Genomic DNA, 21,583 nt, shown 5'->3' with positions numbered 1-21,583 from the left:
ACAAAATGCAGGGACGGGAATTCAAAACAGTTTGGTTGAGAGTTAGCAGGGCATGGACGAGGAGGGCGCGCACGATGGATGTCGTATTACGGACTGTACCACTTTGACACGGGGATTGAAGAAGAGGGCTAGGGGTGCGTGTTATTGTGATCCTTGACGTTTTAGGCAGTCAATGTGGTTTAAGACATTAAAACGTGGGATAAGGCTTATTTAATCAGCTATAAGATCAAACAGTTGTAATGATTGCATTTTTAACGGTATTTTCCTGTATGGGCAAGACCCAGGAAAAAAATTACAACCCCCACACTCCCAAATGGTGCGGAACAGCTCCTCCCACCAAAATACAATTATTGCACGTGCAGTTGATAATTTTTAAAATATCAACAACAACAGGGTGCGTGCGAAAGAGGATGGGATTTTCAGTCGTGTTGAGCCGGCAGGAGGCCTTGCCGTAGTATTGCTTCGAGATTGTGCAAACCAAGGCCAGGTTATGTAAACAACAGGAAAGTACATGGGTCAAAAGATCGCCTTTTGAGTGAAAATCCCCTCTTTCAACGAGTTGACTGCCGTGGGACCATGATGGTGGGACGAGCTGAAGCGAACAAAATATGAACAAACTCGATAGCCGTATCGTCTATCAGTCCTTGACGACTACACTCTGTGAATACAGCTGCATGTGTGAAGTGCTAGTGAACAGTCACTGACGTCAATTTGTTGTGAGTTTTGTTGTCAGTAAATGTTGTCAATTACATACAATGTCACTTAATGACTTGTTATATTAACGAGTGGCATTGATACTCTAATTCATTGAATCATGGAGAAGGAAAATCATACACATAGTTTCGAATGCGATCATTGGAACCTCCAGTCTCCAGGCACACCGGTGCAGTAGCGCACAGTGGGTGGAGTGTTTACGATTAATGCAACTACAATTTTGTCCAGTTATTATTACTCCTAGCATGGAACTAGTATGAGTTTCGTTCTGCTATCGATCGTCTCCATGAGACGGGTTCGATCCAATATCATCTCTTTATCGCAACAAACCTCATATAGTTCTTTAGTTGCAAATATAACCCTCCTCCAGACGCCAGAAGGAGGAGTGTTACATTATCGCAACTAAATAGTTCTAGGAGTATCCAGTTATAATCAACATTAACCATTCTGCAAAACATGTTGTACACCACAGCTAAATCTCGTGGAGATCAGCTTTAAAAGAAGATGTCCGTCATGCTGAAGATTATTTCTTGTGGGACCAGACTTGATGCTGTGACAGGACCGTTAACTCGACTAGCAAGATGCTCTCGAGGTGAATTAAAATTCCTTTTTATTGATCTTTCGTTTATTTTTTTCTCTGTTTAAATTAATTTGTGGCTTTGTACGCAATTGTTTCATCCATTTCAGAATCAAATTGAAGAATTGTGTGTGCCACCTGTGAGAAAATGTTGAGTATGCAATCACTGTGAATGCAAAACCTTGGCCTTGTAGGGTATGGCTGATAATCTGCCAGTAGAATCTTGGAATGCTTAGGTTTACACAATAACCCATAGGGATTGTGAGCATCATTTCCACTTCCTTTAGACTGAGACTTTTGTACACTCTGTTGATCAGAAACACCAGAGCTTGAGTCCATTGCACTTGACTCCCCATCAGGCCACAGACAATAAAACTGTCATGCATATTATATAAAATATAAGGTAAACAGGCCTCTTCACTGCTTATGTTTCACTTAGTTACCTGTTTTTACTTGTTGTGTTGTCATTTAGTCTTTGAGAAAGACTCTGCTAGGGTGGAAACGTCAGGCCATTAATTTTTTTCCAAACAGATTCTCTCCAAAGATGACAACCTTCCACAATGAATATTTCTATGAACCATTGATACAAATTTCATACTTAATTACAACATGATCTCAAGAGACTCAGTGTTAAAGTACTCATAAAAGCAAACACAATTTTAAGAGATAAACACTCATGTTACATATTTTGATGTTTTGTTTGTGCTAGGAATTCATTTGGGTTCGACAGATGCTGCAGCCAGGAAACTTATTCCAAATGAGTATGAGGAGCCACTTATCCGGACATCCATCCCGGGTCCAAAATCAAAGGTAAACAGGCCATACTGTTCAAGTGCCAGGGGATTCTGGGGGTCCTAGAAAGAAAAAAACAATTTCTCTGGTTTTAGACACAGTGAAGCCATCAAGGTTCAAGGTTCATTTGATTTCCACAGTATCCAAAAATAAAAGACACTAACATTCAAGAGCGATCAGTTCAAAGAATACATACATATCAAGATGAAAATAAATATGACACTGCAGAGAGATCCATTGTGGAAGCAGAGCTTGTAGACCCATAGAGACATGCATTTGCATTGAGACAAAGAATAACAATTACAATTTGGTGAACCAAAAGGTGTATATGGGTAAAAACCAAAAATTAATATTCTTTATCCCCGATGCAAATTTAACATCTATTAAATTGTTTGCAGTACCCGCTGCTAAAACATAGGATTCGAACTGCCTCTAGCTACCGGGCAATCTCGGTGGTCTAGTTGGTATGACACTGCTCTAGAATTCACAGGACTCAGGAAAGTACTGAGTATACAGTGCTACACACATTGGTGTATATGGGTAAAAACCAAAAATTAATATTCTTTATCCCCGATGCAAATTTAACATCTATTAAAAGGTGTGTGGTTCAGTATTTTGGTATGATGTTGTCCTTTCTCTATGGTATGAGGCAAGTGCCGTCACCCATTGACTGTAGATTAGGTGGAAAGCTTATATCCTAAATAATTGGATATGGGCAAATGTTGCGATTTGATCTCGGATCATTTGAAGCATGCCTTTGCTATCTCAAGGCCGGAAATGAACACAAAACACACTTTGAGGAGTATAACCAGGGTAAATTCAAATTTTGGGGGATGAAAGGTGATATATTTTTCCATAACTGCAGCAAACGATTCTCAAAATGCGTTATATTATCCAAAGCTATCTAACCACAAGGTTTATACTGACATTCATTTCCAGAGACATTGCCAATTGTACACATAGGCCTACCATTTTCTTATTTTAGCAATTAAACATACCCCATTTATAAAGGTGAGCGTTCTTCTAATGAAAACATATTTCAAACCTCTGTTATTTGTTTATTTTCTTTTTTGTGACAGGAACTGCTCAAGAACTTGGACAATATTACAAAGGTAAGTAATGTTTGTTTTTCTACTGATTGTGCAAAGTCTACTTGGCTGCCCTCATCCGTTCTCTCCTCGCCCATAAACTGACTTTTTACGTAGCTTTCTTTATACTCAGCGCATTGTATTTCTGTAAAAACGCGCTTTATAATTCTCTTGTTATTTATTATTATTATTTATTATGATTAGTAACAGTGGAGAAATTGGGGGTGCTGCAAGAAAAAAACAAATCGCAAGAGAAAGCAAAAACGACTTTAATCTGTATTAGATATTTGTACTTGTGTTTTCATCTGTGTGAAATTTCAGGGCAAATCAACCCGACACTGGCCAAACAAAGCCCATACAATAGAATGACCTTAGACGAGTACATCTGTCCATTGAGATCAATAGAACCCATGCAGTAGGATCAGCGGTAGAACCCTAATTAGATTACTACGGAGCAATTAGTGGGTCTTCTGTATACATTCAATTTTCGAAGCTGTGGATAATTTTATTCTTCAGTCTCCTTCATGGCTTAAAGGTATAAAATCGGTTAGGATAACAAACAGCTTGTAGTGATTTAAGTCTGCAAAACATAGTGATTATGTTGTTCATTCAAGAACCATTTTTCCGTGGAATTTGTCCATCTTAAATGAAGTGATAATTGAGAAAATTATAACTGAAAATTTGTTTGTGTTTTTTCACTATTTTCTCCTGACTGGCATGCATATTAATCCCCCAATTGTTCACAGGTTTGTCATTTCATGTACAGGGTTGATCATAATCACATACAAGCATACTCTGTCTACAACTATTTTTATCAGCTCTAGCAATCTTGTATAATACCTGTAATGCAATTGTCTCATTATGCATCAAACGTCTTGAAAGACATCGCACAACCTTGGAAGATAGCAGAGCAGTGGTTTAGCGCTGCTGCTAAACAAAATTCAGAATTATTCAAGTAAAATACATACAATGCATATATGCAAATGCGTATTCGGAAACAGACTCTCCAGCCTCGTATGTGCACTTACAGACTTGGAGCCCGGGGAACGACTGATCAAATAATCTGGAATAAATTAAAATGACAAAAACCAGGGGTGCAAGAATTACAGCTGTAGTGTGGCAAATGCTTCTTCCAAAACATATAATTAGAAGAAAGAAAAAAATCATTTGAAGATGACAATGGTCAATTATGTGGGGGTGAATTGTGTGTTTTTCTTTATATTTATATCACTATATAGCGCTGCTGAACAAATTCAGAATTATTCCAGTAAAATACATACAATGCAAATATGCAAATGTATGTTTGTAAACAGACTAGCCTCGTGGCAACCCCAAAAATTATTTCTTTATTTTTCTTGCATAAAATAAGTCCGGTGTATTATATGAGTAACGCTGGGATATCTACATAGAGACACAAATACAGGACTAAAAGATTGCTTGAATAGGCCTATTATGCTAAGCAAAAACTAGTGCTCAGGATACCTGTCACAGATAAGTACCTGTCACGTGGTATTTTGGCTGCTAACCTTAAATTTGTGTAAGCATAATATTGTTGTGGTTTTCTACACATTTCTGATTGTGCCAACTCAATGTCATTGGGTCATAGTGTGAGCTCATTTAATTTTTTGTAAATGCTTTGCATTTGATTTTTTGGTAGAGCAGGGCCCAATTTGGTGGAGCTAAGCACAAAAAGTAGCTAAGCACAACAAAGCAATTATCAGAATAAGGTTACCAGCCAAACTGCCACTTCACCTGTATAATTTGTGACTGGTATCCTGCTCAATACTGCTAAGCAGACAATTGTTGTAGGCATTATTTTGTTGTTACAGGCCCTCTATGAAATTGGGCCCTGTAGGGGAGGGAAGAAGGTTGTGATGGCCCAGGGTGATATTATTATTCCCCACAGCGAATCCCTATGCACACATAAGACGATTAATCTTCCCCTATGCTTCATTTAACAATCAATGACTCATGCACTTTCTTGTCTCGGGGGCCGCTTGGATTTATCGATCTCCTCAAGCTGTGTGACAAAATGAGAGTTGCAGGCTTTCACTATTGATGCTTTACTCTGGGTGTATAAATCATCAGGAAGCGAGACTTGCTTTCCACCAGGGTCCACCAATGGGGGACTTTTGGACGGTCGTTATTCACAGTTCTCGCCATCAGTGTGCGTGCTTAGAACTATGCACAAAACCTGTTATATCTGCCGTTGTCAGCATCTCAAAAGTCTCCTTTCATAGAGCTGCTTTTAAAAGCAGGTTTGCTTGAAATATTTCTGCTAAGTAAAAATGGGCAGGATACCAGTCACATCAGATTGTAGATTGGAAATAGATTTTGGCTGGTAGCTTTATTCTATTAAAGACACTGGACACTATTGGTAGTTGTCAAAGACTAGTCTTCTCACTTGGTGTATCTCAACATGCATAAAATAACAAACCTGAATTTGAGGTCAATCGGTCGTCGAAGTTGTGAGATATTAGTGAAAGAAAAAACACCCTTGTCGCACCATGGTCACACAAAGTTATATGCTTTCAGATGCTTGATTTCGAGACCTCAAATTCTAAATCTGAGGTATCGAAATCAAATTCATGGAAAGTTACTTCTTTCTCAAAAACTATGTAACTTCAGAGGGAGCCGTTTCTCACAATGTTTTATACCATCAACCTCTCCTCATTACTCGTCACCAAGAAAGGTTTTATGATAATAATTATTTTGAGTAATTACCATCAGTGTCCACTGCCTTTAAGCATAATTTTTTGCTTAAGCTGCTCTATTTAATTGAGAGCTGCTTTAGAAATGTTCTGCCTAGCAAAAATAACTGATGGTAAACTTATTCTGTTAAGCATATTTGATTGTGCTTAGCTACTATCAGCAGCTCTATGAAAATGGACCCTGTTCAGGGGCCTTAATATCAGAACATTGTTTATGGCAAAACCCTGCTCATTTTTGGCGAGGAAGTTTGATTTTTTTTTCTTTCCATTTGCTATCAGAATACTGGGGGCGTTCAATACTTTGTGGATTTCAAAGAGAGTCTTGGGAACTACATCGTGGATGTGGATGGTAATCGCTTCTTAGACACCTTCATGCAGATTTCTTCAATCCCAGTCGGTAAGGCAATTGTTTCATAAATGAACTCTAAACCAGGCCTGGAATTACATGCAGGCCACGCAGGCCATGCCCTCTGTTGCCCCTGGTCTTGGCCTTGGTGCCCCTTCAAATGTTTCCCATTGACTTTAAGATTTTCCAACGGAAGTGCCCTTTTTAAATTAAAAATTACCTTGCCCTTTAAAAGATGAAATTCCAGGTCTGTTAAACACTGTCTTCTAGTATACAAATATTGACTGCTTCGAGTGCTATGGTTAAAACTATGACTCCCGAGGTGATCCCGGAGCGTTCTATTTTCCCGAGGGATCACCGAGGGAGTCATCGTTTTAACCATTGCACGAGTAAAAGCAGTCAATATTTGTTTTATAACACCTCAAACATTTCTTAATACTGTACTACTATTATTAAGTTACAGACCTGCATGCTACAATCCACGGACGACGCGAATACAGACTGAAAAAAACTTTTACTGTGCTGCATGTAGTGTCGTGCAATCCGAAATGGTTACAGACTATTAATTTATCATCCTCGTACACGCAACGGGCGTCTGGGTAATGCACGCCATGTGCTAGTCTTCGGACTAGCGCACGGCAAACCGACGCACTATCACACGGCCGTCGTCTAGCAAAACTAAGACATGTCATGTGACGCGCTCTAAACCAATGAGCAGGGAGAATACTAGTAAGGGGTGTTATAATGCTTTCTAACTCCTGTTGGAGGAAGCTCCAACGGCATACTGATCAGCAGGGCCGAATTGAATTGAATTGAATTGAATTATTCACGTGTACTGACATTATTCAAGTCACCGACCTTGTCTGCTGCACTTGCAAGGTTCTGGCTACTTCTGACTCCAAAGTCAATATATTTCTGTTAATTTTCATTGAAAAATCACTGATATCACCAAAGCATTTATTATGAAAGAGTTATCTTAAATCTCAGAGAATATTGAGAATTTGCGATAACTATATGAGGAGGCAACAATTACCTCTTCTTCTTTTTTAATAGAACAATAAATAATAAGCCCAGCACATCTCAATGCTGACTTGCAATTTTGTTTTCTCTGTCAGCAATGTAGATGAGACTAATTTCTCTCGTTGATGATTTGGAACTAGTGTGAACTTTTAGTGAGGTTCAAATTAAGACTAGTGAATTTATTAATAATTATAATAATTTATTCATTTATATTGCGAGAGAAGAAATACAGCAGTCCATAAAAATTTATTGATGATAATTGTGCACTTTGTCTGTAAGGCTCATTGGAGTGAGTCAAAGGTTGAGGCAAGAAATAATTAACATTGAAGTGTAGTATTTACTCTAGCTGGTGTAAAAAATGGTATATTGCTGGGGGCAAATAATTGTTAGGGGTTCTTATAAGTGGGCAATCTGCCTTCATTAAAGTGCACTCCAAATGTAAATTCAAAACGCTCTCTGGAATAATTGTGTATTTTATGCTGGGAGCATTACTTCAAAGCTTTTTAGAAAGGTCAGCAAGATTGTCAGTCGACCACCTAATTCTTAGTGGCTCCGACCTCGAGTGGCCAATCTCTTCAGTTGCCCTCATAACAGAGGTAGGGGAAGGCAGGGGAGGTTAACAGGTGGCAGAATGCATAATTTGGTAATTTCCAGGTATATTTTATGCATATGAGATATATAGGATTGTGCACTACGTTTGTTTTCCTAAATTGTTAAATGGAACTTTTGACTTCCATTTTAACATTTAACTGATTGGATCAATTTCTCAATACTTCCAAATTGAGAATCACAACTTTTTGGTGACCATTGGTGCAGGTTCTCTATATTTGTTTGTGTATTAATAGCTGACCTTTAACAGGAGCAAGTGTCAACACTTTTCAGTATTTAGTCTTTTTAGTCATAAAACCACAGTGTGACACATCCCTTGTGTTGCTGCATGATTTGGTGTTTTCTTTGTTATTTTTCGAAGGTATAATAATAATAATTGGTTACATTACGAGTGCGCCCTCTCCAACTGAGGATGTTTGAAGGGGCTGGCCCGAGGTTCACTGGGACGTCACTACAGGAAAGCTCTAGTGGTGACGTGTCTGGGGTTTTTTCCTGGTTCGAGGACGAACGTGGGGTAATTGTGTGCCCACAGTCGTCCTGGAAAAATATATAATACGCAACATTGGGGTCGACCCAGGGAAGCTAAACGAACGCACCCACAATCAAGCATTACAAATGTATCAGTACTTGCAGGGATGGAGTATAACATTCAAAAACGAATACCCTCACCACTAACAAGGGGAAACAAAACAAAAATAAACATAGATGTATGAATTGCAAGGCAATTAAATATGCGCTAAGTTCTACATGCAGCAATAAGTTATACCTTTCACTCTGGTGGATTTAATTTTTATGGGATAATTAGGAATTTATTTCTTTTTTTCTTCTTTTTTTTACCATGCAGGTTACAACCACCCTGCAATCCTTGATGCATTAAGAGACCCTGAATATCTGGTGAGTGAATTTCTCCACCCTGAGCTAGGGGTGAACCACATAAATAAACTCCCATAGTAACCAATGCTAAATATTCAAAAATACTCAACATTTAAAGTCCCTCAGCCTCTGCAAAACCAATTAGATATATTTTCAGACAACTAACATTCAGATTGCTTTTAAATTTTGGGTAGGTCAGCCGTTTGGAATTTTTGCTAATAACCCTAGAAAAAAATGCTAGAAATAAAACTGTTCAAGGGAAGGTACATGTTTGGTAATTACTCAAAACAAATACTAACTTAAAAACTGACTTGGTAACGGGCATTGGAGAGCTGTTGGTAGTATAAAACATTGTGAGAAACTACTCCCTCTGAGGAAGCATAGATTTTGAGAAAAAAGTAATTTCTCACTAAAATATAAAAACTTCTAGTTCCAACTGTAAGCACACAAATTCGTCCACAAGGGTGTTTTCTCTCTCATCATTTTCTCGCAATTTTGATGACCAATTTATCTCAAATTTTCACAGGCTTGTAATTTTATGCTTATGTTGGGATACATCAAGTAAGAAGACTGGTCTTTTACAATTACCAAACCTGTACCTTCCCTTTAAGCACAACGTCTTGCAAAAGCAAACAATTGAGTGGGGCTTATTTTTGGCTAGTAACCTGTTTCTGTTGAGAAATACTTTTTTCTTTAAGCTTAGCAACTTTTAGCATGAAATAGACCGATCCACTAATCTCTGCCCCATTGCGTATTGACCAATCACAATGCAACGAAGGTCCGACAAATAATGTCCGACATGCGTACGAGTATCGTAGCGTGCGCGGCAGAGTTGTGCATAAAGGCATTGGAGAGCCCCACGTTTTCTTGCTCACATGTGCGTCGTGGGAGGAGCCTACTGGATCGGTGCTGTAGTTGCAAGTTTGCTTTTGGTACAGTTTTGGTACAGTGCAATGAGCTCATAACCATAATCTGAGTAGCACTTGACAATACATTTATTCTTTCATTAGTCTGTTGCATCCTACGACCATGCCAGATGCACACACACAAACCCACACATTCTGATTTTTAACTTTTTGTAAAACAAAGTCTATACTTGGGTTGGCGATACAGGTTGATAACAAATCAAATTAGATAATCTAATGTACTTTACACTGTACAATGGACAGGATAATTAACTGAAGATGTCTGCACTATGATAAAAAGGAATTCTTTTAAATATATGTCATCAGACTTTGCTCTTATACTTTTTGCTAAGTAGCCACATGTCCGGGCTAATAAACTCTGGTAACTTGCCCCCAGGAAGTTTTAGTAGCCCTGATTATAAACTGGATTTGTCATAGATGTATCTTTCTGATGCATCCCAACCTGTACAATACTATAGGCAAATGGAGTTACACTCAAACACTCAAAAATAAATTAACACATTTAAAAAGTGTACTATTCACATCCGAACGGAAGAAATATTCATGAGCATTTTTAACATTGTAGGGTGCACAGTTTTTAGCAGCCCACACAGGGCAAGTTGAGAGGTGGTGTTTACTAGCCGGTAGCTTTTTGTTACTAGACAATGACACCAGGCTACAAAGTGTTAAGGGTGAACCCTGGATATGGATTAAGAGTTGGCAAATCAGAGTGTGAAAGTTCAAGTATTTTTATTGTTTGTTAATCTGGCAGCACATCATGGTGAATAGGCCTGCCCTGGGAGTCTACCCTGGAAGTTCCTTCCCCACTTCCCTGGACCGTGCTCTCTTATCGGTAAGTAGATGGCCCCCCTGTCAGAATAAACCCTGCAAGTCACACATATGGTTATATACTCAAAAATACTCAAAAACAAGTGGAATGAAGACTATACTATGTTTTTATGAAATCAAATTTTCTTTTTGGAATTGGTGTACACAATCTGAGAGACATTACTGTCAGTAACGCTTCTCAGGTTTAAATATTTGGGGGAAAAATGCTTTAAAAATACTTTAACTATTGAAAGCTGCTGTACTACTTCTACAAAGTAAATTTTTATAACCATTGATTTTAAGAGTGAACACCAAATTTATACCTTCCCTTTAAATTGTATTAATATAAAACATTTCTCGACACTAAACAAAACCCAGAGAAATGTTTTGTATAAATACAATCTCAATGCTTGATGACGAGAAGTAAATCAACCAAATTCCAAACCATCAAATTTGTACTGTTTTCATCCAGCATTTCAAGTGATGATCAGTTTTTTTTTTTTTATTGTTTTTGGGGTGGGATAGGCTTGGGGATATTCCAATCACTATTTGTCGTGTTGATCTTCTGATTTACAGGTCGCTCCTAAGGGTTTGAAACATGTGCAGCCTATGATGTGTGGTGCCTGCTCCAATGAGAATGCCATCAAGCAGGCATTATTATGGTATAGGGTGAGTAGTACAGGCAGAGACTCTGACAAATAGACAAACAGACAGACCGTGATGTGTGGTGCCTGCTCAATGTGAATGCCATCAAGCAGGCATTATTATGGTATAGGGTGAGTAGTACAGGCAGAGACTCTGACAAATAGACAAACAGACAGATCGTGATGTGTGGTGCCTGCTCAATGTGAATGCCATCAAGCAGGCATTATTATGGTATAGGGTTATAGGGTGAGTAGTACAGGCAGAGACTCTGACAAATAGACAAACAGACAGACCATTATATGTTGAACCTGCTTAAAGACACTGGACACCTTTGGTAATTGTCAAAGACCAGTCTTCTCACTTGGTGTCTTAACATATGCACAAAATAACAAACCTGTGAAATTTTTTAATCAATTGGTTGTCGAAGTTGCAAGATAATAATGGGGAAAAAACACCCTTTGTCACACGAAGTTGTGCTTTCAGATGCTTGATTTCGAGACCAATTCAAATACTTTACTGATAAATTACTTCTCGCTAAAAAACTACGTTAAATCAGAGGGAGCCGTTTCTCAGAATGTTTTATACTACCAACAGCTTGGTCGTTACCAAGTAAGTTTTAATGCTAACAAATGTTTTTAGTAATTACCAATAGTGTCCAGTACCTTTAAACAACTAAACGAACAAACGGTTGTTATATGTGGAACAGGGTGAGGGCCGAGTACTAGAAGTAACACAGAGATAAATAGACAAACCAACAGATTATTCTGTGTAGAATCTGCTTCAATGGGTTAACAAACAGACAAATAGACAAACAGACAGACCATGATGTTTACAACCTTCCTCAACAACACAATCAAGCAGGCGTTATTATGATAAAGGACGAGTAGTGGGGGCAGGGAGACAGCCAAATAGACAAATAAAAGACAAAACAGACATACCACATTGAACCTGCCCCAATGAGAAAACTATCAAGCCGACACTGATGTAACTCAGGGTGAGACACAGAAACGGACAGACAGACAAAAAGACAAACAAACCATGATGTTGAATGACACCACCCAGCCAACCCTAACCCCACCACCCCAGCCCTTCCATATTTCATTGTCTTAGATACAAACCAGTTTCAATGAAGATGTCACTTTCTTAATTGTTGTTGGTTCGTTTGCAGAGGAAGAAAAGAGGCGGTGATCCACCGACCCAAGAGGAGTTGGAGACTTGCTTGCACGGTCAGGTAAGCAATTTAATATCAAAATACTTTAATATCCGATATGCCAATTAGCATCTCTGTGGGGTGGAGTTTACACTTAGTAGGTTGCTGGGATTATTAGAGATTTCTAGTAGTGCACATTAATTTAAATGAAATGTCCTGAATGTTTTTTTCCAGTTTTTTGTTTTCTATTTCTGTTCAGAGATTATTATAAACATTTGTTTTCATCACACAAATTTTATTCCTAATCGAAGGTAAATTTTAACAAAAAGTTATACAGATTTATAACCTCTTAAAAAGAATGAGACATCTAAGGAAGAGCTAGTCCTTAAAAGGGGTTTAAAAAAACCTCCCACTGTCATCAGACCATTCAATATCACCCAAGGTGGTTTTGAATTATCTGTACACAGTCAACCCTCCTAGTAAGCTGTCTGTGTAGTTTTGAAGCAACTGTTCCAAGGACTGCTCCCTCAAGCAGAACAAATCTGTATATAGATTGTTGAACTTGACCCTTGTCTATTATTTTTATTTTTGTATTTTGTTTTCTCCAGGAGCCAGGCTGTCCCCCATACACAGTTCTTTCGTTTGACGGTTCTTTTCATGGGCGAACAATCGGTGAGTCATAAACCTTGTTTTCCTTACCTTTCCCCTACATCTTATAGGCTTTTCCCTCCATCCTACAATCTAGACTATTTTAAGAGGAACATTACTTCATGCACCTTCAATTACCCTGATTTATTTAAATCTTAGATATTTTCTGCTTGTAGTCACGATAACAAGAGTGCCTTTGAGCCTCGTTTTGGTCGAAAAACAATAATGTTAAAAATAATTTGCTGATTTTTATTTCAAAGGTTGCCTATCTATGACACATTCCAAGCCAGTTTTTCGTCTTGACATCCCCTCCATGGACTGGCCCTGCGCCCCCTTCCCAAGGCTACAGTATCCACTTGAGGATTTTGAAGCTGAGAATAGAGCAGAGGAAGACAGATGTCTGAAGGAGGTAAAACTCAAATTGTTTAAACAATTTAAACTCTGTAACTGAGAGAGGACTTGCATCAAGCTATTAAACAGGATGGTCTAGGGTTTTACTATAGCTACTCTAGTCAATTGTCTTACTTACTTTGACTCTTAAACTGTGTATTGTCCCAGGATGGCTGAGAGGGGACTCACACCATTAATTTATTAAAAGGCATGCCTTGGGTTTGAATTCTACCCTAGTCAAGTATAGCATTTACTTTGCCTTTGCTCAGCACAAAACTGGTTTAGCAAAGTTGTCTGCTAAATAGGGCTCCTATCTTTAGTTTTTAATATAGTGATCTATAGGCCGAATTTCATAGCACTTCTTATTATTGCAGAACTCATGCACTTTAAGCACCTGTTAAAGTGTATAAGTCTATGGTCCGTAAGCACAGAATAGTATGGTAAGCAGGGCATTGAAACCGCGCTCTTTTGGCTCAGAAAACCCTCTAGTGTAACAACTTGAAAGTTCAGCTGGTTCATTTCTAGCAGACACTCTATGTACAGGAATATTTAGTCGTGTACCCTTGGCCCAATTTCATAGAGCTGCTTTAAGTAAAAAAAGTAGCTGAGCACAACAAAACTATTCTTACCAGAATAAGGTTACCAGCTAAACTATAATGTCACGTGTACAATTTGTAACTAGTATCCTGCTTATTTCTGCTTATTTGACAATTGTTAAGCATTATTTTCCACTTTAAGCAACTCTATGAAACTGGGCCCAGGTGTTCGGAGACCTTTGTCCTTCCTCATTGTTCCTTTTATGATACTTGAAGGTTGCAAGGCAGATTGAGGAGAGTCGAGCCAAGACGAGGGATGTTGCAGCATTGATCATCGAGCCCATCCAAGGGGAAGGTGGTGATAATCACGCCAGCTCTTACTTCTTCAATCAACTCCAGCAAATATGCAAAGAGGTAGAAGATTTGCAAAGATATATCAAGTTTTAGATTTATATTTTACAAATGTCTCTCTTCCTCTCCGAACAACAAAAGTATATTTCAGATTACTGCATTTCAGTTTCACCTTTTTATTTCTAGTTGTAAATTCTCTGCCCACAGGGCTTTTAGATTTTGACACCAGTTGCCAGCTTGCTGCTATTGCTTTTTGCCTTGCCTGGTTTCTTTTTTCAACATTTCAATTATGTACAGGTAATTTTTGTATCCTGTATTCAAGTGCATTATTTAATACAACTTCTATTCCGATGGAATTCCAATTTTTCAAAAGTCCAGTTGTATGAAGAAAGAACAATTTCCTTGAGTGGGACTTGAACCGGCTACCTCTTGACTACCTTGTCAGTGCTGTAACTAAGCTATCTAGCCCTTATGTTGGTGGTCTCTCTATATCTTTGTTCGGGGTGCAAGTCAGAAACCATTCATCAACGAAGATATCCAGTGATAACACCAACATTGTACGACACAACCTGGGAAGCAGCAGAAGAGGGATGACCTTAAGGGAATGTTTTTTCTTTTTTTCCCCACAAATATAAAGGGAAATTTACCTGGTCAGTTTCCCTTGTAGTTTATTTTTCATTTGAGACAATGTATTTCCTTTAGAAAACTAAAATGTTTTAAACCACACGTCTTTTCCAGCATGGTGTTGCATTCATCGTTGATGAGGTGCAAACAGGTTGCTGTACTACGGGTCACTTCTGGGCTCATGAGGCATGGAATCTTCCAGAACCTCCAGATTTTGTTGTCTTTAGTAAGAAGATGCTCACTGGAGGGTACTATTTCAAAGAGGAGTTTGCCGTAGATGGGGTGAGTTAAAAAAGTGTCAGATGCACACACAAAAACAGATCAGATTAATAATTAGCTAAAAGAAACAGTTAATGGCCTGAGGTTTCGACCCTAGTTCTTTCTGGAAGGCGAAACAAGTAAGCAATACAAATTTTGAAAAGATACTACAAATTATGGAAGCTTCTGTGCACACATTTGTGCCACCATATATAACTTGTTCCATTGGAATGGTTTTCCTATAATTAGTCAACTCACTGGAATTTTTTTTGAAATTTCCTCTTTGCATTTAGCCTGCGTTGGTCATACTTCCTGCGAATGCAAAGCAAATTTTTGTGTCTCCAAAAAACAATACACTTTAGAAACGGCTGCCAAATAAAAAATATAGGATTCTTTGGGAAAAGGTTTAGATGTATGGATAGCTTATGGACTAAACTTTCATATGACACCAAAAAGTCTGAAAATAATTCATGATTGGGTGAGCACTGCTCACTTTTGTAAAGGGTATGAAAATTAGGTTGTGCAGCAATTAGCCTTACAATTTGTGAGAGGTAGTCCTTAGAAGAAATTCACTCCAAGATGTCGGCTACTTATTCTTCAGTGAGCAGTGCTCACCCAAGCATAAATTATTTTCAGACTTTTTGGTCTAATATGAAAGTTGTATCCATAAGCCATCCATACATACAAACCTTTTCCCCAAGAGTCATATTTTTTATTCGACAGCCATTTCAAAAGTGTATAGTATTTTTTTAGGCACACGGTATGGGCAGCAGTGACGCAAACAAGTTCCCTTCAAATTCGAATTCACAGTAAGTATGAACAGGGCTTTACCTATTATGTGCGTTTCATTTCAGCCAAGTAAAGTATTCAACACTTGGATGGGAGATCCTCCCAAGTTATTGATGCTAGCTGCCGTGGTTGACGTCATCAAGAAGGAGGGTCTGTTGGACTTGGCAAGGGAATCTGGTCAACACCTTATGGACGGACTTGAGGATTTACAGGTGAATTACGACTTCAACCTTTAGTTGTCAAACTTTTGATCTCAATTTGTTGTCTTTTGACTTAGAGAGGTTTGCGGTAGCACCATGTGAATATCTCTTTGAGTAGTGTTGGTTCTGAAAAGAGGTTAACGACTCAATGTTTCAATCAGTATGCTCTGATTGTCAGTACGCTATTAATTTCCTCTGGAGAATGCCAGTCTTTTGACTGGTAAGCCAATAGAAATGAGCAATCAATATTGTTACCATTATACACGACTATTTCAATTAATTTTGTCACCGGGAAGTTGTGTGTGACTAGAGGAATAAGCACCCCAACTTAAACCCTTTGTGCACTAAACTTGAAACAAAAAGCACTCAAGCATGAGGATTAACAAACTTTAGTTCTGCCCATGTTTACCCTCCATGCCCAATCTTGTTGGAAACAGGAAGATTGTATCACAAAGTGTTTCCCATTGGTTGAATGACCAATCATCTGCGTTTGTTGTGATGATGCAATGTCAGAACAAAATTCTTGGAAAAAATTAGAAGGCATAACAAAATATACAATGGACTCTTCCAAATCTTTGCTCACCTGGGAATCGGCAGAACTCCGATGAGTCACCCAGAAGGAATGTTTGCAACATAGAGGAACCCCAAAAGCTTGCAAAATAGCTGAAGTTTTTAGTGTTCCGATTTTTCATATAGGGGTGCCTTGGCATAGTAATAATGAACCACAAAACTTGAATTGGACCGGAATGATCTAAAATGCCAAACACCTACAGAGCAGTGTACGATTGTTTTGGTACAAAAAGTGTTTGGTTTCACGGAACATACCGAGGAAATATGATAATAACTTGAACTTGTAGTGGCTGATTTCATTAAGAAAAAATCATTAAATGAGAGAAAATTCAACAAGTAAGACCAAAAAGCGTAGCGTGATAAAGGTCTGCTATATTCACAATAAAGCACTGAAGACATTCAATAAATTTATATATAATATGCTTTTGCTGCATCTGTAGGCAAAATACCCTCAGCATTTGTCCAGAGCACGTGGTATGGGAACCCATGCAGCTATAGATAGTATCGATGGAGACACTGCAGCCAAGATAGTACGCATGGCTAAGGACAAAGGTAAGGGTGTATATGGACTATGGCTCTTAGCTCTGAAATGTCTACTTGTGGCATGGAGTGGCCGAGCAGTCGACTGCTCAAACTCACCGTGGTCTAATAATAATAACAATCAACCATTCTTGTATAGGGCATAACACATTGTAATAAAACATGTCCCTAAGCTCTCTTGAGAAGAACACAACATAATACAAAGACAAGATGTACTGGGTAACAAACAAATTGGATGAATTAAATGTTACATAAGTGCGTCTTTAAAGCAATCTTATACTTAACAATTGAGTCAATGTTTTTTAGATAATCTAATCTGGGAGATTGTTCCATAAAGTGGAGGCAGAATGAGCAAAGCTTCAGGACTTGCAATCACAAGCTTGTGGGTTGTAATACTACAAAGCTAACTGCTGTTTTACAATGACTACAAAAAAGAGTTGTTGTCTATATTGACAAAATAGGGACATTGCCAACATTAGCGCTAGGTAGCTCAATTGGTGGAGTGCTATTCAATTTGTCTTTGTTCAGCCAAAATTGTTGAAAATTTACCTTTGTGATTTATTACTGATGTATAAACATTTATTTGCTGAACTTTCACATCAAGTTTCGAAAAGTTTAAATGTCCATAAGATAGTTTTCCAAAGTATTTGTTTGAAAAAACACTAGACTGCAGGCCACAATAACTGGACTCTGGGTTTTTTCCTGTTCCTTTTTCCCTTCTCCTTTTGGTTTACCTACCCATCTATTTTCATCATTCTTTAAACAGCATATTATGTATAATTGAATTATGTCTTGTTATATCTTTCCCATCTTGTTCTGTTCCTGCAGGCGTTATCATGGGAGCGTGCGGCAAACAATCCATCAGATTCCGGCCATCTCTAGTCTTTCAGCCTCACCACGTTGATATCGCCATAGATACCTTCAATGACGTCTTAAGCCAACTGTGATTGGGTATCTCACCAAGATGGCAGTGTTCTATACTTTTCACTATACCTGTCCTTTAGAGCCAATATACTTTGGGCTCCTATTTTGGTATGGAGAATTGTAGGCACTGGAGCCTATCGGCCCGTAGGGTAGCTGGTAGCTCCTCGGGGGCTGTTGGTTACTTCAGGGGTTGGGCCCGGAGGCATGGGTTTTTGTCGCCGGTTTCAACCCAAACATGGGAAACACTGAGTGACATGTCCCCTTCACAGCTATCTTCCCACATGGAACTGGGTGCTCCCGCAGGTTGATCGGATGGCTCTGGTGCACAATTCCCGGCTTCAACCGTGGAAAGAGGAACAAAGCCTAGGGCTGGCAAGGGAAATCTGAGAACCCAAGCTGATCCAGGCTTGAAGTGCAAGCACGGAAAATGGGCTCATTGCGTAGTGTCCGTGGCCGCTTCCCATAACTCAGCGGCTCAAGGATTGGTTCCCCCTGAGCTATACGGGCTGCTAGCTCCCTCTAGTGGGGCTGTTGGGAGGGACGCAACACCACAACCCATGTTGACCATGACCATTGAATTTTGTTGGTCTTGAAACTCAAACCCAGTGCCCAATTTCATAAATGCTGCTTCAGAAAAATGTATAGATCACATGGTGTTATATGGCTGATGACCTGATTCTGCTAAGCAAGCTATTTTGTGCTGAGCAATTATCTATGCTTAACAGCTTTATGAAGTTAGGCCTTCCTAGACTGGAGGATCAAGTATCATTGGAAAGCCAAAGCAGAAGTTGTTTAATGTTTTTTTGTAGAGACAAAGTGGATTGGAAATAAGGAGAATGTTTGCCAGCAGTGTAGTTCATATTGAGGGTTGTTTGATCGTTTTGTTAAAACTTCTAAACAGAAAATGTCCCGTTTGAATCGTTTGCGTTATAAATATCCTTATTTAAAAGTCTTCAAATGTATATCTTACCATTCCTATGTCTCATTCAATGGAAGAAGACACTTAAATGCACTGAAACAGAAAATGCTTACAAAATGTAAATATGCACAATTAATGATTATGTAATATTATGCAATGTCTTTGTTTTTTGTTTTAAAAGTAAACATGAGAAAGAAATATTTTATGGTGTAGAAAGCTGCCACAACTTGCGATTATAATTCTGGAAAATAGACTATGAATGAGTTTTGGTTTGTTTTTGAAATTGTTCAAAATTCATTTTGCTCTACTCCCAGAAGAATCAAAGTGAGGCTGGAAGTAAAAATGAACAGGATCTTTTTTCTTAGAGCTGCTTAATCACAGACATGCTAACCAGATTAAGGTTACCAGCTAAAGTACAATTTCGTATGTAAAATCTGTGACTGGGATCCTGTTTATTTTTGATTAGCAGAAGTTGTTAAGTAATAGTTTTTGCTTAAGCAGCTCTTTATGAATTTGGGCCTTGTTGCTGCCTTTTTGTTTATATTATGAGCAGAGAGAGTAAATCACTCAAAATTGTGTTCAATAAAAAACGTAGTCTACTGTAATTTGTACAGTATAGAAATACAAATAGCGTTAAAAACTTCTGAAGTCGCACAATCTTACTCAGATGCAACCCAAAACTTTTGATGATAATAATAATAGTTATAACTTCCCACTTCCAAATAATAATTCCCTGTTGATTAACAGAAATTATAATTAACCAACGAATTCCACCAGTTTGAGAGATGTTTTACACTATATAATAAGATTAAAGCTATATGACTGCACACAATCAGAACTTAAAATAATATGAAACCCAAAATAATAAACCTATTTGTTTCTGTGTTTTGTCTTTCGATCATCGATTACTAAATCAATTACGAAAATCGATCACTTGCCATGTTGTACACTTTTCACCTAGTACATAATAAATTAATATTTTAAGCTGGAATTCAATCAAGATTTGATTTGATCACTCTTTGTTCACCCAACTTTTGTAAAACTTATGTTGAAATGTAGTGTTTTTCTTTGGTAAAGAAACTTTGCGAGTTCTACACTAAAATAACAACTATCCAGTGTAGTATACATAAAATAGCACTGCTAAGTAAAGTATAGGATTTGTTTATCTATTCAGTCAATCAGTAATAATGCAATTCAAAATAATGCACAGAATAGTTAGTGGTAAAAAGGGATTTATTTAAAGCCATTGGACCCTTTCGGTTCAGACAAAAATAAAAAAGTTCACAGATTTACAAATAACTTACAGGGTTTACAGAAGGCAATGGTGAAAGACTTCCCTTGAAATATTAGTCCATGAAATGCTTTACTTTTTGAGAAAACAGCAAAACAATATAAATTCTCGTTAACGAGAATTACGGATTTATTTGAAACACATGTCATGACACGGCGAAACGCGCGGAAACAAGGGTGGGTTATTCCGTTATTTCTCCCGACTCCGATGACCGATTGAGCCCAATTTTTCACAGGTTTGTTATTTGATATAGGAGTTGTGATACACGAAGTGTGGGCTTTGGAAAATACTGTTTACCGAAAGGGTCCAATGGCTTTAAAATAGTCAAATCAGTAATAAGTATATATATTTTTTAACAGCTGAAATAATGGATTTTAACTTCTTGCCAAGGCAGAAATACAAGTAAGGAGTCCTGGTTAAACTCATTTGCTCAATAAAGAAAAAATTAAGTTTGATAATTTGTTTAATAGTTTTTATTCTTCCCCCACTCAACAAAATGAAAATAATAAGTAAAAACTTACTATTCCAAACTTCTGTAATTTTACAAATAGCAACTTGCAAATGATTTCTTAGCACTTAACTTCTTGAAATTGAGGCTTTGGAATAACCTAGTTAAACTTGTTCGCTCATAAGGAAGAGAAGACAATATCATGTCTTTGATCCTACCCAACTCAAAAAAGCAAAGAAAAAGAAATGAAAAAGATAACTAAATAAATAAAATAATAAATATCTAAATGATAAATAAAGTCAATCAATCTATGATATGAAAAACGATTGTATACAAGCGGTTATACAAAATCAAAATAAACATAAAACTCATTGGCTGAATAAAGAAGTAAAATATATATTATATCATGTGTTTGTTTTACCTTTTAATTAGGTCTTCTATCCTCACCCCAGCCTTAAAAAGGAGGGGGGAAGAAGGACAACATTCTAGTCGTTTTGGAATTCCAAAATCACCATACATCTAAATAAAGATAAAATTATTTTGAAAGTTCCTATTGTGAGTAAGTAATCTTTCTTCAAAAGCCTTGAAAATAACCATTCATCTTTATTATTTCTTCTATAAACATTGTTTCAAGTCATAATAATCATGATTATTCAATTGCCATTTAGTTTCCAATGCTTTTTTGTTGAGCACAGTTTTATGGCCGTAATGGACCTCCGAGTATGGCTACATTCCTGATTGCTTTTGTGCATGGGTGTCGTATGAGAGTATGGGCCGTAATGGACCCAAGATATGGCTATATTCCTGTACACCGGCCGCTCACACCGCGTAGTATAA

The 21,583-nt window shown here is 37.8% G+C and overlaps 1 protein-coding gene across 1 annotated transcript; it reads left to right on the top strand.

The window, feature by feature from the left end:
- Window positions 1-393: 393 nt before the first annotated feature.
- Window positions 394-21,334, top strand: LOC139944452 (4-aminobutyrate aminotransferase, mitochondrial-like). The gene is made up of 16 exons (XM_071941469.1): window positions 394-716; window positions 1,187-1,306; window positions 2,001-2,101; window positions 3,163-3,195; window positions 6,162-6,279; window positions 8,702-8,751; window positions 10,408-10,488; window positions 11,040-11,132; window positions 12,277-12,339; window positions 12,867-12,930; window positions 13,167-13,315; window positions 14,109-14,246; window positions 14,922-15,089; window positions 15,920-16,066; window positions 17,065-17,176; window positions 17,993-21,334. The coding sequence occupies exons 2-16, from the start codon at window positions 1,219-1,221 to the stop codon at window positions 18,109-18,111; spliced, it is 1,524 nt and encodes a 507-aa protein (XP_071797570.1). The 5' UTR covers window positions 394-716; window positions 1,187-1,218; the 3' UTR covers window positions 18,112-21,334.
- The last annotated feature ends 249 nt before the right edge of the window (window positions 21,335-21,583 follow it).

Source organism: Asterias amurensis, chromosome 11 (assembly GCF_032118995.1).
Source record: "Asterias amurensis chromosome 11, ASM3211899v1".
In the NCBI taxonomy this organism is placed as follows: Eukaryota; Metazoa; Echinodermata; class Asteroidea; order Forcipulatida; family Asteriidae; genus Asterias; species Asterias amurensis.
This window is presented reverse-complemented; position numbering and strand designations above follow the sequence as displayed.